This window comes from Aspergillus campestris, assembly GCF_002847485.1.
Source record: "Aspergillus campestris IBT 28561 chromosome Unknown P168scaffold_2, whole genome shotgun sequence".
Classification (NCBI taxonomy): domain Eukaryota; kingdom Fungi; phylum Ascomycota; class Eurotiomycetes; order Eurotiales; family Aspergillaceae; genus Aspergillus; species Aspergillus campestris.
This window is the reverse complement of record NW_020194337.1, coordinates 1150173-1164309: the sequence shown is the minus strand read 5'-3', so window position 1 is coordinate 1164309 and position 14137 is coordinate 1150173. Positions and strand designations below refer to the sequence as shown.

Sequence of the window (14137 nt, the reverse complement as noted above, 5' to 3'; positions counted from 1 at the left end):
TCCTTTTCATCGTCTTCGTCCTCCCTCGTCCTCGTCATCGGTGGTAGAGTGGAGATTGAGAGTAGGAGTGGGAGTGAGAGTGAGAGTGAAACACTGCGTCCGTCCAGCGATCCGATACCGTCATGGCAACTCTACCCAACTCGTTCAGGACCCGGCCAGAATTCACCAATCCCTGGAACAGACCCCCATCCAAGTCGTCGCAACTGTCGGATCAATCGTCCGATGGTCGCATTGCACACACCTTGACGGCGTGTACCCGGTGCCGACAGGTATGACCTCCGACGCCCTTCGAACCCCTCTCCCGGTCAACCGCGGTTCTCACCCTGCGCCCCTTGCTTTACCCCACCATTTGAGGCGACCCGACTGACTGACTGATTCGTTGATAGCGTAAATCTAGATGTGATCCCGGAATCCCAAAATGCGCCCCGTGCCAGCGCAGCAATACGAAGTGCGTCTATTACGACTCGGCGCGAAAATGTACCATCCCGCGAACCTACATCAGCACCCTCCGCGACAAGGCTCGCGCCATGGAAAGGGAACTGGCGGCGCTTGAGAAGGACTTTGAACATGCAGCGGATGCTGAATTTATGGTGCGCGGAGCCGGTCGCATTCGCTTCAAAGAACACGACGAGTCGCGATACTTAGGACCGTCGAGTGGGATCGCCATCACGCGTTTGGTCATGGAGATGGCCAAACACAACACGGATTCAAAAAGCATCAAAGATGTCGTACCGGAATTTACCGCCCAGGAGATCAAAGACCGCTTTATCTTGGAGAGCTCCAAGCCCACATCCAAAATCTTCCCCATCATAAGCTCTACCCCGCAGCAGAGCCTACCTCCCAGAGCGATTACGTACCGACTTGTCGATGTATATATGGTCAAAGGTCTGTGCTTTATTTTGGCTTCCCCCATAGGTGTACTTGGTGAGTCCGAGGGCTAACCGACACGGCAGCCCAAGCAATGCTCCCCACGCTGCATGAACCCACGTTCCGCCAAGAAGTCGAAGATGTATTCAATGGTTCGAAAGACCCGTGCAAAAACTTCCAGCTCCGCATGGTGATTGCCATTAGCATGCAGAAGATGAGCCCCGACTTTGCCGGGCTGGCGGATGGCTATTACCTGGCCGCGCTGCCTTTCTTAGAAGCTTCCCTTCAACGAATGGACCTGAGGTCATTGCAATGTCTGATCATGATCGCGCAATACTCCTTGTTGACCCCTACGCGGACGGCCGCATACTGGGTTGTTGGAATAGCAGTCAGACTAAGCCAGGCATTGGGACTGATGGACGAGTCGACTGTAGTGCGCTCACCTAGCGGGGCGCCATTGAATCCGTTGGAGATTGATATGCGCCGGAGGCTATTTTGGATCGTCCTCTCGATGGAGTATGGTCTTTCCCACAGCCTCGGGCGTCCCAGCTCCTTTTCGGTCCATCATGACTTTATCGATGTCAAATTCTTCGAGATGGTCGATGACAAGTACATCACCGCGGAGGGGATCATCCCTGGAGGGGTCCCAATCCTACCCAAGTGTATCGCCATCCACTTCTTTAAAATGCGCCTCCTCCAATCCGAGATCCGGCGGACTCTCTACCTCAACAAGCGCGAGACGCCACTTGATGATCAAGACCCGTGGTTCTCCCAGATGCTCTCTAAGCTCGACTACTGGGTGGCCTCGTGTCCGAAGAAAGATGGCGGCAGTGGACTCAGTACCACATGGTAAGGTTTCTTCTCCGCGTTTTCGGGATCTTGTAGCTCACGGTCCACAGGTTCCATGGTCGACGGAATACGATGATCGTCTTCATGTTTCGACCCTCGCCCCAGGTCCCCGAACCGTCGGTCAGCGCTGCAGAAAAATGCTATGAAGCGTCCGTCTTCAATGTCAAAATGCAGCGCGAACAGCTTCAGACGCAGTCGGTGGACTTGACCTGGATTTTCACTCAGTCGCTCTTCATGGCTCTGAACACGATCCTCTGGTCCCTATCATATCCCGATATCCGACGGGAGCACCCGATCGAGGAAGTGATGGGTCACTTAGAAGTGGCCATGGAAGCGATTGCCCTCGCATCGAGACGGTGGCCCGGCGTCGAATCGGCCTTGATTCTTTATCAGAGCCTCGTGACCGCGTGCTTGAAAGCCTACAATACCGACGAGTCCTTCGTGGTGTCGTCACCGGCGAACCAAGGGACTCCCGCCTCTTCGCAGGATGTCACTAGTCCTCCGCCCACGACGAGCCCCGCGAGCACCACCGCCTCCTTCCACTCCCAGAATGTTCGGGGAGCCAGTTCCTCGGTCACCGACAGCGCATCGGTCCACGCCTTCTCCCGGGGGCCTTCGACTGACCCTCCCCCTTCTCACTCACAGCCATCGTCCCAGACTTCCCCCCTATCAAGTGTGGCCATTGAGCCCATCAAAGCAACCGACTTCGCCCTATGGGATCCCCACTCGCACACGCAGTCGTCACCTTCGTCGAACGCGACGCCCACCCCATTCACCACAGCCCCATACAAGAAATCCGAGACGACCTGTGCCGATCTGCCCTTCGACGCCGCAACGCCGTATAATCCCTTTCCATCCGTGTTACCAGGGGTTTCGGGTTGGGATCCCAATGCATCGATCGCCTCCACCACCTCGGAGACTCTGGCATATATCAATGCCGCTTTCAATCCGTTAGACTGGATGGACACAATGGATGACCAGTATTCTCAATACCTCAACGGCGCTTATCCGACCTCCTCCTGGAGGGAACGGACCCTGAGCCAGCAAGATCAGATCGAGCTGATGGCGTCCCTGGCGGACAACATTCCGGATGTTTCGTCCCAACTCGTGCAGGACTCGGTTACTTTTTACCAGTCGTGATTCATGTGGCCTCTCCTGCTCTCCTTGTCGTGTTACTTGTTTTTCTCTTCCCCCCCTTTTCTTCCAAACCCATCTTTACTCTATCACTGTATTTTCTTGGTTTCCCGGCTGGCCCCTCAATAATGCGTGCACTGCGCCGACTTGGGGCGCCATGATCGCTTTTATCTTCCTTTCTCTGGAAATGTAAATATACCCATGGGCTATATGATTACGGGGTGTGTTTGTTTACGAGTTGTGACAGCTTGGCGTTTGGAGCCAGTGTACGACTTTGGAAGGAAACCTGGATCTTTTCTAATCTTTTTTTCCACCTTTCATCTTGACTGTTTGTGATCTATCGAGGGTGGGAAGGCTATCCATCCACCCACGGTTATTCGGTCTCCCAGGAGATACTTCTACAAAGGGTCCTCAATCGATCCGTGGCTCCGCCATGATAAGTTTTTTGTCAGGGATAGGCGGTCACTTTATGAAGAGGGTTCTCAACCCCTTGCGAAATGCGCAGTTCAGCGAGTCCCAAATATCTATGTCAGGAGGACCACCCATTTCTTGACGGCCAACCTGGGAATGAACGAATGAATGGTCCTTACGGAGGATCTCGGGCCATTGAAGTATCGGACCCACCCCGCACGTCCTTCCGTAGGTAGTGGAATCATGGACTTCCACCACCGGGGCTTGCTTATGTTGGATATGCAAATCCTCGAGTTTTGACTCGCGTGCGCTTTTTGGTCTCGGATCGCGATCTCTGATACCGAGCGCATTCTGTCTGGTCGGCTGCATAGTGTATACTGATAGACACTGTAGGGGGTGGCATGGTATGTAGCTTTATATCAGGGGACGAGAAGAGCGCCGTATGTGTACAGCATTTAATAGACATTCAAGCCTCATATTGGGAAGAATGTGAAAGATCTTTGAAACAGGATGACAGGGCTATCCTTCACCTTGGAAGAGTCCATAAGGCGTAGGTGACTCTCGTATTGTACGGTATGGACGATACAGACATGACCGTACCGTACCGTCCCGTCCCGCGGACTCGGTCACGTGCGCCCGTCCCATCCCGTCATGCTATCCAATTCAATCCATCTTCTCCTCCAGCGGCGGATCAAAGGGTTTCTCTCCCACCATCACCACCTCCATTGACGAACCCCCGAACCACCCCCTCCTCCCGCCGTCTTCCATCGCTCTTCTCGCCACTATCTCACTCTCCACTCAATTATTCGCCTCGCTATTGTCCGATCTCTCTTATTTCGGTTAGTTCGCTACGAGGAGTCAACCCCCGACGATCTGGAATGTGTTTCGTCTAGACGGGTCGTCCCAACGTCCTGCTCGCCCGCCTGAGCGCCCCCCCGACCCGGTGTGATCACACCCCCTCCCTCGCTCTGGATCTGTCTGGACCCGCCGTTGTTTTCTGGGGATTGTCAATCTCGGCCATCTCGCGAAACGGGTCGTGGGACGCAAGCTGCGTTCCGCCCTCCTTAGGCGTTTCGTCAGCCGACCGTGGTCTCCTTTGGATCTCTCCTCCGAAACTCCATGTCTGATCGCGCCTCATCGGTATCACTCCGAGCAGGGCCTCCTTCACCGTCTTCTCCCGCCGCCGGCTCTCTCAAGGAGATCCAGCCGTCGATTCCCGTGTCCGATCAGATTCCTCAGACTCCGACATCGCCACCGTTGATGTCGGTAAGCGCTCAAAATTATGCCTCCAACTTCACTTCCTCGCAAGCATCGCCCAACCAGCAGACAACTTCTCAGCCCGCGAACGTCTCCTCCCCTCCATCCTCGGCTCCCATGTCCACTCAGCCCTCCCAGCAGCCGGTCGTAGGCCCCCCGCAGTCGTTTCCCACCCCGGCGAGCAGCGTGAGCGGTCAGTTTCCGGGGCCCTCCTCCGCCGATGACGCCGACCACGCGGAGAAATCCGTCGCTTCGGCGATGCCGGACGCTGCAGCGTTGACGGATGCCTCGACACCACACGCAGATAACCGGCGAACCGATCACGAACGGCAGCTTGGAGGACCGGGCGACGCCATGGACATTGACACGGACACCGCCCTCGGCCGGATATCGAGTCTGGACTCGCTACAAAAAGAATTCTCGTCGGCTTACCATCTGTGCAAAAGCTGTAAGAGCTCCCCAACACCAGTTACTGGTGCGGGCTGATGCCCCCCTTTCATTCATACATGTTGCGCCTTTGCGCGCTGTCCCATAACCTTCTAGGCGTGAGCTTCGTTAACACTGTGCCATGAACCTACAGCCCATGTCACACCTGGTCCCGATCCGTCGATCGATCTCATCTCGCTGTACGGGCTCGGGCCGGTGGCGAAGTCGGTGGCCCGCATGGACCCCGTCACGGGGGAGAAGATCAACCGGTTACGGAAGTCGTACGAGGGCAAACTAAAGGGACTGGGCCTCGCAGGGCGAAATAAGCCCGTCAAACAAGAACTGGGGGCGCCCGGCGGGTTACGGCACCTGACCTTGTGGCCCGACGAAGAATGGCAGAACCAGAAGGTGTACGGGAAGGACATCAAGATCGCCGACATGGATTCCGCGCTGCACAATCTCCAGATGAAGGCGATGAGGATGGAGCCGGGCGCCGTGCCGAACAACGACTACTGGGAGGATGTGCTGGGCCACGAGAAGCCGTCGAAACACGGCGGCGCAGAGGCGGGCAAGAAGACGACCGCCATCCCGTCCGCCCCCAGCGGCGCCCGAGGACCGAATTCCGCGAACGGGACCCCGACGGCTGATGCGGATCGCAATCGACCGAGCCGCGGGCGCAAACGGCATTACGACGAGAACAGCTTTGTCGGGTACGGCGAAGGGTTTGCGGACGACGATGACGAGGGCGCGTTCAACTCCAACGGCGAAGGGGTGGGGAAGAAGAAGCGAAAGAAGGTAGGGTAGTCGAGGGAGGGACATGGGGACACGCGCGCAGCCTTACTGATGATGGATCAAAGGACCATGTCTCGAAGATATCGACCCCTCACCCGGACCGCGGAGGAAGCTACGGGGTGGGCATGTACGGGATTGGGGCCAGATAATGGGGACCCCTCAACATCCGAGTCCATTCCCCCAGGTTGATGAGAATGGGGGGCGAACCAACCAGAAATCCAAAAAAGAACCAAGGACCGAAAAAGAAAAGAACAGACTTTTCGTTTCTCTTCTTCTGGCTGTTTTCTTTTTCATCTTGCTTTTGTCTCTGAACCGGTTTCGGACTTGAAAAGAACAGAATCAAAAACCCAGAAAAGCACCAAAAAAAAGAAAAAGGGACAATGAAAATGAAGTTGAGGCCTTGGTCCTGAGACCGGAGGACCTTACCACGGTTTCGACTTGGGCCTCCTGCTATTCTCCGTACATTTTGCATCACGGTGCTGGATATACCCGGCTTTTTATCACTGGAAACGGCGTTATGGGTTCTATCTTCCGGGGGGATTCTTTTATTTTTTCTTTTGATTTTCTTCTTTGCTGTTATTCAATCTTTCCCCCCGTGTTGCAGTTAACATTTGGGAAGTTTTTCTGCTGTTGTAATGTTTACGCAGGCTTATTCGTGCTGTGCTGTGTTTTATTCCTTGATTGATTGATTGATTCAACTGATTGATCCGATGCGATGTTGTTGTTCTGTTCATTATGCTTGTTTCTGTTTCTCTTCTTGCAGTTTTCACCCGCCGTCCGAACTACAGAGGACCTAGGCCGGGTTGTATTTGAGGGTTTGACTATCCCTTTTTATTTTACTTTTCTTTTCCCCCTTGGATGCGTTGTGTTTCTGAACGATACAGAGAAACCACCAGACAGACAGGATGGGATGAGCATCGAACAGATGCTTGATTGATTTGATATTGACATATTAGAAATAGCGGGCTACCTTAGGATAGTACCCATAGGATAGGAATGATACCATTGCTTGGTTGTCTACTGTATACAGATAGTAGGGTCAAAATAAACTTCAGTCTAGACGTTGGGGCGTTTCAGTTAGGGTTCTCAGTTTCAGGTCAATCCGGCTGCTCAGATATCTCACAAGGTCAAAGTATCTTCAATAATGGCCGGTTGGATTAGTTGGTCATATCGTTTCGTTAACACCGAAAAGGTCGCCAGTTCGAACCTGGCACTGGTCATTCTTTTTCTTTTTCTCCGTTACTTCTTCGTTTTTTGCTTCCTCTACGGAGTACCTTGACTCTCTCTCTCCACCTCTCTCCTATCCATGTTGATCTTTTTGATACTTGAACCAACAATGAACACCCTAAACAACACTACATATATCATTATCAAATAAAGAATCTAGTTGGACAACAAACGCGGCTCATTATCAAGATCTTCAAACCTCAAACATCCCCAAGATCGCCAAGCCACTATACGTCGCAGCCGTGTCCCAGAAAGCGCTCGTTCCATCCCTGAGCCCAGTCGAATCAGCCAACCCCTCTAATTCTATCATCTCCCTAGAAATGGAAGCTTGGAACCAAGACTGTGTTAATCCGCCATCCGCTCGAATGCCGACGCCACAACCCACTCGGTATTCTCCTCGTTACAATCCATTGTCTAACTTCCTGACGTCCGTTTCCACCCCTGCGTCCCGTCGGGTTCCTGCGTCAACCGAGAGTCACTCAGTCAACTGCAAGGAGTCAAAGACAACCTAGTGGCATGGTATGGCCGGTTCGGTGGGTCGTCAGGGGTATGAAAAATGGCCTACCATGTTTCCAGCCAGGGGAAGATCCACCCGTATATGCCCCGATTCCTGCATCGGGATGTCGATCCTATGGATATCTAAATAACGGCTCAGGACCCGGCGGGTCCTGCTTTTCCTATTCGGTCTGTTGCTTGGTGCTCCTCTAGTCCTTTTGGAATCTAAGACAATTGAAAACTTCCTTCGAGTCATGCCTCTTTGGACATGTTGGTTGACCGCAGTGGGGCGCTCGTCCCTTGGATATACTAGGTGTGGGCTCGCCCTGGGCCTGTCTTAGTCCAGTCCGCCTCCTTGCGGTATATGCCGTACGGACTATAGCCGGGAGATTCCACTGGCGGCCAGACGGAGCTGAAACGAAGATGACCCAGTCCGTTGTTTCTAATGTGAGGCCCCGCGTGCCTAGATCACTGATGATCTCTTGTTTACCTTGAGATGGGCGCTTCTGCAGCGCATAGCTACGGCGGTAACAGAAGAGCTGTCAGCGTATTTCTTCACCGTGAAGTCCGACATATCTGCCACGATGTGGGAGACGAAGGTGCATGCTGGATTACCGCATCGCAACGAATCCACCCTCGTGGCTGTCGCCCAACTTGCCACTATGTTCGATGCCGCTGGGCCGCAGGCTGTGGTCCAGGTCGTGATGTGACCCATCCGGAGACTATCCCCAGGTCTAAGAACCGACTAGGGCAGGTGTTTTGAAACGCCCAAGGTTCCTGGACCCAGTATCGCCTCATCTCGCTGCGCTGTGGTATAAAGGAGCCCTGGGGCCCTGCGTCTTAGCCATCTGAGACCAGGCCACTTTGTTCATTGCATTCTCTTCCTATCTTTCATTCTCTTTTCTTTCTTTTTACCCTTTTTTTTTTTATACATTTTTTACTTTCTTTATATATAGATATACTTTCCCTTCATCATGGCCCCCCTTCTTGTCCTATTTCAGCTTTTCGCTCTTTTAACTACATTGGCTGCTGGAAAGCCAATCACCTTCCCGAGACGGGTCTCGGAGCCTCCGCGGGACGGCGGCATCAGTTTCCCCCTGGATGTTCGTCTGCGCGCGCTGGGCGACACCGCCGTGCTAGCCCGCATCACGAACACCGGTCATGAGAGTCTCGAAATCGTCAAGAGCGGCGGTCTGATGGACTGGCGCCCCACGCGCAAGGTCAACATCACCAGCGACAACGACGCCCTCTTCGACGGCGCAGAGGTCCGCTACATCAACAGCCACCTCTCCCGCGATGCCTTCGCGCACATCGCCCCCAACCAGACCCTGCACACCACCTTCGACGTCGCCGACTTCTACGACCTGACCGCAGGCGAGACCTACACCGCGGCCGCCAACAGCGCCCTGGAATACACCACCAGCAAGCATCCCACGAAGTTCGCCCGCGCCGCCTACCGCACCAACACCATCACCATCACGACCCCCAAGGACCGCCCCACCACCAAGCTCAGCGCGCGCTCCACCCTCGCCGACTGCACCGCAGAAGACACCCAAGCCGCGCACGACGCCCTCGGCCGCGCCACGCAGATGGCCCAAGCCGCCGCGGCAGACGCCCGCGCCGGCACCAGCGGACTCTTCGAAAAGTACTTCAAGACCTCCGACCAGGCAGCCCGCGACCAGGTCGCCTCCCGCATGGACGCCGTCGCCTCCGAGGCTAACTCCGTCGGCACCCTCACCTACTACTGCCAGCCGTCCGGCGACGACGCCTGCGGAGGCAACATCGCTGCCGTCACCTACCCCACCGAGAACAAGGTCGTCAACTGCCCGGCCTACTACCAGACCGTGGCTATCTCCAACGACTGCGGCTACCTCGACCGCGCGAGCGTCACGCTCCACGAGATCACCCACGCTTCTATCTCTGAGACGCAGGGCACGGACGATATCGCCTATGGCATTGACGATGTGTTGGCCTTGGGTACGGAGGATGCGTTGAATAACGCTGATACTTTCGCTTACTATTCTTCCGGTATGTTTCTCTTTTCCCTTTTCTTTTTCCTCCTTCTTTTACTTTGACGTTTCTCCCCACCTCCCCTCCCCTCACCTATGGTTCTGCAACCCAAACCCATATGGCCCATTACCATAACCATTACCAAACGCTAACCACAACCCAAATTCATAGACTCCTTCCTCAAATGCTACGACCAAGGAACCGCCGCGCCCGCGCCCGTCAAGGCAGCCCCTCCCGCCGCGCCTCCTGCTCCTGCTCCTCCTGCTCCTGCCCCTCCTGCCAACAACAACGACGATGGTAACGTCGTTACCGGTGGCAATGCACCTCCCGCTGGTGATCTCAACCCTGGTGAGGTCTGGGTCGCTGTCGCTACTATCACTGTTGCGGCTGATGTTGTGCCGGAGGCTACGACTGCTCCTGCTGTCTAGTCTTAGTTATGGACTGGGTAGTGAGTTAGTGAGTGAGTGGGTCGTGGGATTGGACGCATTGGATTGGATTGGATTGGTATGGATTGGGATAAGATGGATGGATGGATGGACGGACGGATTCACTGGATAGCGTTACGTTTCTCTACATTACTTTACCACTTTACTCAATCATTACATTCCTCACTCACCCTCAAACTGAATAATCAAAATCCCTTTCTCTTCTGGCTGACGCTTTCGTGGATGAGGAGGCAATGGAAGAACCAAGGTTCTTTTGATACGGTGGTGACGCCTCCAAAGGTAGTTTGGGAGGGAGCCACTGTCATGATCATATATGTAATAAGTTAACCTTTGGTATTCCGTACATAGGGGACGGCGCTACCGTCTCTGTATCCGGCTCAGTGCACCGCAGGAGCTTGTCGTATCAGGTTCGTATTAGTACTAGTGACTAGGGGAAGGGAAGGGGATGGAGACGTCAACTCCGGTTGGTAATGATGTCTTCTCTGGTATGGATATAGGGCTAGCCCGTAACATGTGAGACGGTGTCTCTGTTTTTTGCCTCTTTTTGTCTCATTCTGGGTTTGGTTTCTTCCTCTGTTTGGCTCTTTCAGGTTCGTCGGTACCATAAACGATGCACACTTCGATATAAGAAATACAATAAGTGATTCAGGCCTGGCAACAGGCCATAATATTACTGTCCGTCGTAGATTTGATCAGGTGAGAGGGTAAATTGCCCCTTCTTCAGTTCTTCGGTGCTGAGTCCCTCTGGTTTGATGTAGCGGGCTGTCAGGGCGAATCGCAGCCTGCTGTCAGGTATGACTGAATGCTAGAGGGTGTTAGAGTTGGTCTCCGCTAAGGGGCAAATTACGTACCTCGAAGTACTTCTGCAGTCTTGCCCCATGCATGACAACTAGGTCCCCGTGGTTCAGCTCCATTTTGATGGTGGGTGCGGCCTCTCCGTTTCGGCATTGTCGGAGGAGTTCTTTGAGCCGTTTCTCATAACCCACTTGCGCTAAATGACCACCAATGAGCTGGTCTCGGAGGGCCTGCCTCTGCTTCTGGAGTTCACAGCCTTCCAGGATAGGATCATCTGCTAAGGGTACTTTTGCTTTACTCTGCCCGTGGTAGTATTTATACTTCATTCGAATGAGCATGGTGGACTTGGCGCCGAGAGACAGGGTTGCGATGGTTGGCCCAAGTGAGGATTCTCCATCATCATGGTACTAGCATTGTTAGCTTTGACAAAGACCAGAATTACTGCACGTACTCCTATTTTCATTCCCTCCAGATATCCGAGCAGTAGCAGTTCGTTCGGGGGAAGGGGCTGATGTCCGGCGGACACGGCTTTTTCGGTTGCCCAGCTGAGACGACCCAAGGCACGTAGTATTTCGCTAGGCGCTTCATCGAACCCTTTGGAGCCTACCGAAACAACATATTTATACGGCATACCCTAATGATGTTAATTTCTTCTAGAGCTGAATTCTTTGTGGGGCTCCTACATAATTGACGGCAAAGTGGGCTGTAAGTGTACTAGCAACTAAGAGTAGTGACCATTAGCTTTCATTATCCCAGCGTGTACTGAACTCACCAACACTCTTCTGCAAGGGATAGCGCCGCAAACCAAGGTCAGTCTGCTGTAACTGGTCGAATAAATCGTTTGGACCGTTGACACGGCTATTAATAGCCCTATTGGAGACTAGATGAGTGATTGATCCGACCCGAGGAATGTTGTAAGTGAGTTTTCTGTATGGATATAATGTTATGTCATCAACCTCTGGGATAAGATATTTGGGATCAAAATATAGAGCCCGCTTGATTGGACTGATCTCGAATTCATCAATCACTGATCGCAGAGAGAGTACGTCCATGGGTATCATTTTCTGATATAGGCAGGGATTGTCTGGCTGGCCTGAAGCAATGTCGTCATCTCTGCATTTCCAGCCTTGCCAGAGTCTGCGAGATATGCATTTGGAGCACCAAGGACACACTATACCTCTCCATGAAATGCGAAGGGTACTCTCCTTGAGTGACGATAGCAAGTCTGGCACAAGACTGTAATGCTGTCTTATGTGTTCCGATGGAGCCATCCGATAGCTCAGAAAGTTAGAGTGGAATGTGAGAGCCACTGGAGCTGCTCCGTCGAACTTCCAGAACTTCCTGCAACCCGGACTGAGACACATCCAGCCCTCGTTGTAAATCTGTGTGCTTGTCATGCCGCAATCAAAGCACGCTTCTACCTGGAGCTGAGCGTGGTTGTTATCACGCATACTATAAGGCACGGGCTCCGGGGATCCCTTGACAGCCCACCAGCTTTTTTTGCTCAGGTCTAGCTTTTCAAACCGGACTTTTGCCCCTTTCCTCTCCCCGACCTTCTCAAACCATATGTCAGAAATGAGAAAGTAATCCATCACGTTATACCGATGGGGGAGTTGTCTTCCCAGGACCGTGTTGCGATTCCCTGTACGAGGTTGATGTCATCCTTTTAGTCATACTCAGGAAGCTTACCTATGATTATACCGATGGGGATCTTAAGCTCCCTGCTGTTATAGAGACTGGTCAGAGTGGAACCGTCGCAATCTTGATCCTTAACCAGGGTCAGGTTTCCCTGCGCATCTTTAGTGCAGCCGCCTCCTCTGTTCAGCTCAGGTTAGCCTCAGTCATGCCCTAGAAACAGGTAAGGGGTCACCTACACGCGGGTTATGATCACTTCATCGTCGATGTGGGAACGTATGCCACAGTCGGCGTCGAGAAGAAACCCAAAGCAGATGTTCCCGGAATGGTACACACCTCCTTGAACGGAACGGAACCAAGGAAGAGCATCGCAAAGCTCAGGACGACACTGGTGCCTTTCAGTTGAGGGTATTTAAGTAGAGGACGGTAAGTAACGAACCTCAGCCCACGCTGGAGGACTTCCATCCACCGGGATTGGAGTCACGGGGATTGGATTCACCACCTCCTCGACCAGACTTGCAATCTTCGACGGATCAAGTGTGACTATTGGATGTTAGACATACACGCCCAATGGCAGCAATTCTAAGTAAGAGGTCTACGCCACTTCTGCTTGGCACTTGATAGAAGTTCTTCTTTCTAGAGATTGAGAGACGTACCTGCAGAAGAGCTGTTTCCTGAGCGAAGTACGCGCCCCGATATTACAGCCTGGTGCTTGGTTACTGGCTTCTTTGTGGGTGCCATTTTTTGTATCATTTCAGGTAGCTTAGGCATCCATGACACAGCAAGTGACCGTCACGGGAAGTAAGACTTGGTCCGTCAGATGTCGCGTGACTAAAAGGAGTCTTCTTGTAGAATTGAATACTTACCTAGTTTTGCTCAATCTGTCCAGTTGCACACCGAGTATACTCAGATCGAGTTTGCTCACGGTCCTGGGGTAAAACTGGGCAGCGCAAAGTAGATGTGGACTAGAAAGATGGGAGTGAGTACAGTGGTTATATGGAAGTAGACGTGGTGGTGGCATATAAGGGGCAGGAAGATAGGCGAGATGTTCTGAACGGAGAAGAACGGGGGACCGAGGAGAACGGAAGGGGGGGAAGATGATGCTGGAGATGGAGAAAAGATGAAGATGAAGAAGTAAGGAGAAAAGAAAAAGGTTGAGATGGAAGACTGAGGCCACCAGATGGCAGCCTGAACTTGCACTATTTTTATTACTTCATCGTGGTCGATTATACTTCCAATACCTCATCCTGTCATCGATCTTCCATACATTGAGTTGACAGCACCCAAAGCCTGATTAATCTAGTCGCAGATACCGATTGAATCCAAGATGGACTTGATTACTCAAATCCCTGGTGTTTTGAGCAAGTACAAATGGGTAGCCCATATCAAATTGTCAACACGAACGATGTGGACGCAAGGCAGCTTGATACTGCAGCTAAAGATGGTATGCATCTACTCTGGCCATCCAAGTGGATCAGAAACCGCCACTAAACCCAGAACTAAAACATGGCGGCCGATCCTGTTGGTCGCTCTCGGCATAATCTTTCCGATAACCAACAAACTGAACCCGAGGATATCAGAACTACTAATCAACTCAGGGGTTCTCATCAGGGCATTCCAGAGTCAAAAGTATTGGAATAGTACTTGATATTGCCTCGGCGGATAGTGTCCAAGAAAACCAACCTATCTAAACGATCGGTCTCACCCCGAGGGCTGTGCTAAAGCATTCATATCCATTCGAGTTCGGCAAACGATTTATTACCGAGAAGGGAGCTTTCCCCGCACTCAGGATT

The 14137-nt window shown here is 52.8% G+C and overlaps 4 protein-coding genes and 1 non-coding gene across 5 annotated transcripts; 4 read left to right on the top strand and 1 right to left on the bottom strand.

The window, feature by feature from the left end:
* Positions 1 to 122: 122 nt before the first annotated feature.
* Positions 123 to 2856, top strand: P168DRAFT_295206 (putative C6 transcription factor; the record flags this gene model as incomplete). The annotated part of the gene is made up of 4 exons (XM_024838021.1): positions 123 to 269; positions 387 to 885; positions 954 to 1716; positions 1767 to 2856. 4 exons carry the CDS (start codon positions 123 to 125, stop codon positions 2854 to 2856), a joined length of 2499 nt encoding a protein of 832 aa, XP_024695888.1.
* A 1411-nt stretch (positions 2857 to 4267) lies between these two features.
* On the top strand, positions 4268 to 6168 carry P168DRAFT_92564 (uncharacterized protein). Its single transcript, XM_024842218.1, has 3 exons — positions 4268 to 4966; positions 5099 to 5739; positions 5802 to 6168. Exons 1-3 carry the CDS (start codon positions 4381 to 4383, stop codon positions 5883 to 5885), a joined length of 1311 nt encoding a protein of 436 aa, XP_024695887.1. The 5' UTR covers positions 4268 to 4380; the 3' UTR covers positions 5886 to 6168.
* Positions 6169 to 6882: 714 nt separating this feature from the next.
* On the top strand, positions 6883 to 6956 carry P168DRAFT_t41. Its single transcript has one exon. It is a non-coding gene; the product is annotated as a tRNA-Val (tRNA).
* A 1448-nt stretch (positions 6957 to 8404) lies between these two features.
* On the top strand, positions 8405 to 9983 carry P168DRAFT_302249 (uncharacterized protein). The gene is made up of 2 exons (XM_024838638.1): positions 8405 to 9486; positions 9640 to 9983. The coding sequence occupies exons 1-2, from the start codon at positions 8433 to 8435 to the stop codon at positions 9894 to 9896; spliced, it is 1311 nt and encodes a 436-aa protein (XP_024695886.1). The 5' UTR covers positions 8405 to 8432; the 3' UTR covers positions 9897 to 9983.
* A 398-nt stretch (positions 9984 to 10381) lies between these two features.
* P168DRAFT_309108 (uncharacterized protein) lies at positions 10382 to 13809 on the bottom strand (the record flags this gene model as incomplete). Its single annotated transcript, XM_024839263.1, has 11 exons — positions 10382 to 10719; positions 10766 to 11116; positions 11161 to 11343; positions 11486 to 12126; positions 12163 to 12351; positions 12399 to 12526; positions 12584 to 12732; positions 12784 to 12802; positions 13125 to 13175; positions 13353 to 13447; positions 13801 to 13809. 11 exons carry the CDS (start codon positions 13807 to 13809, stop codon positions 10585 to 10587), a joined length of 1950 nt encoding a protein of 649 aa, XP_024695885.1. The 3' UTR covers positions 10382 to 10584.
* Positions 13810 to 14137: the final 328 nt, after the last annotated feature.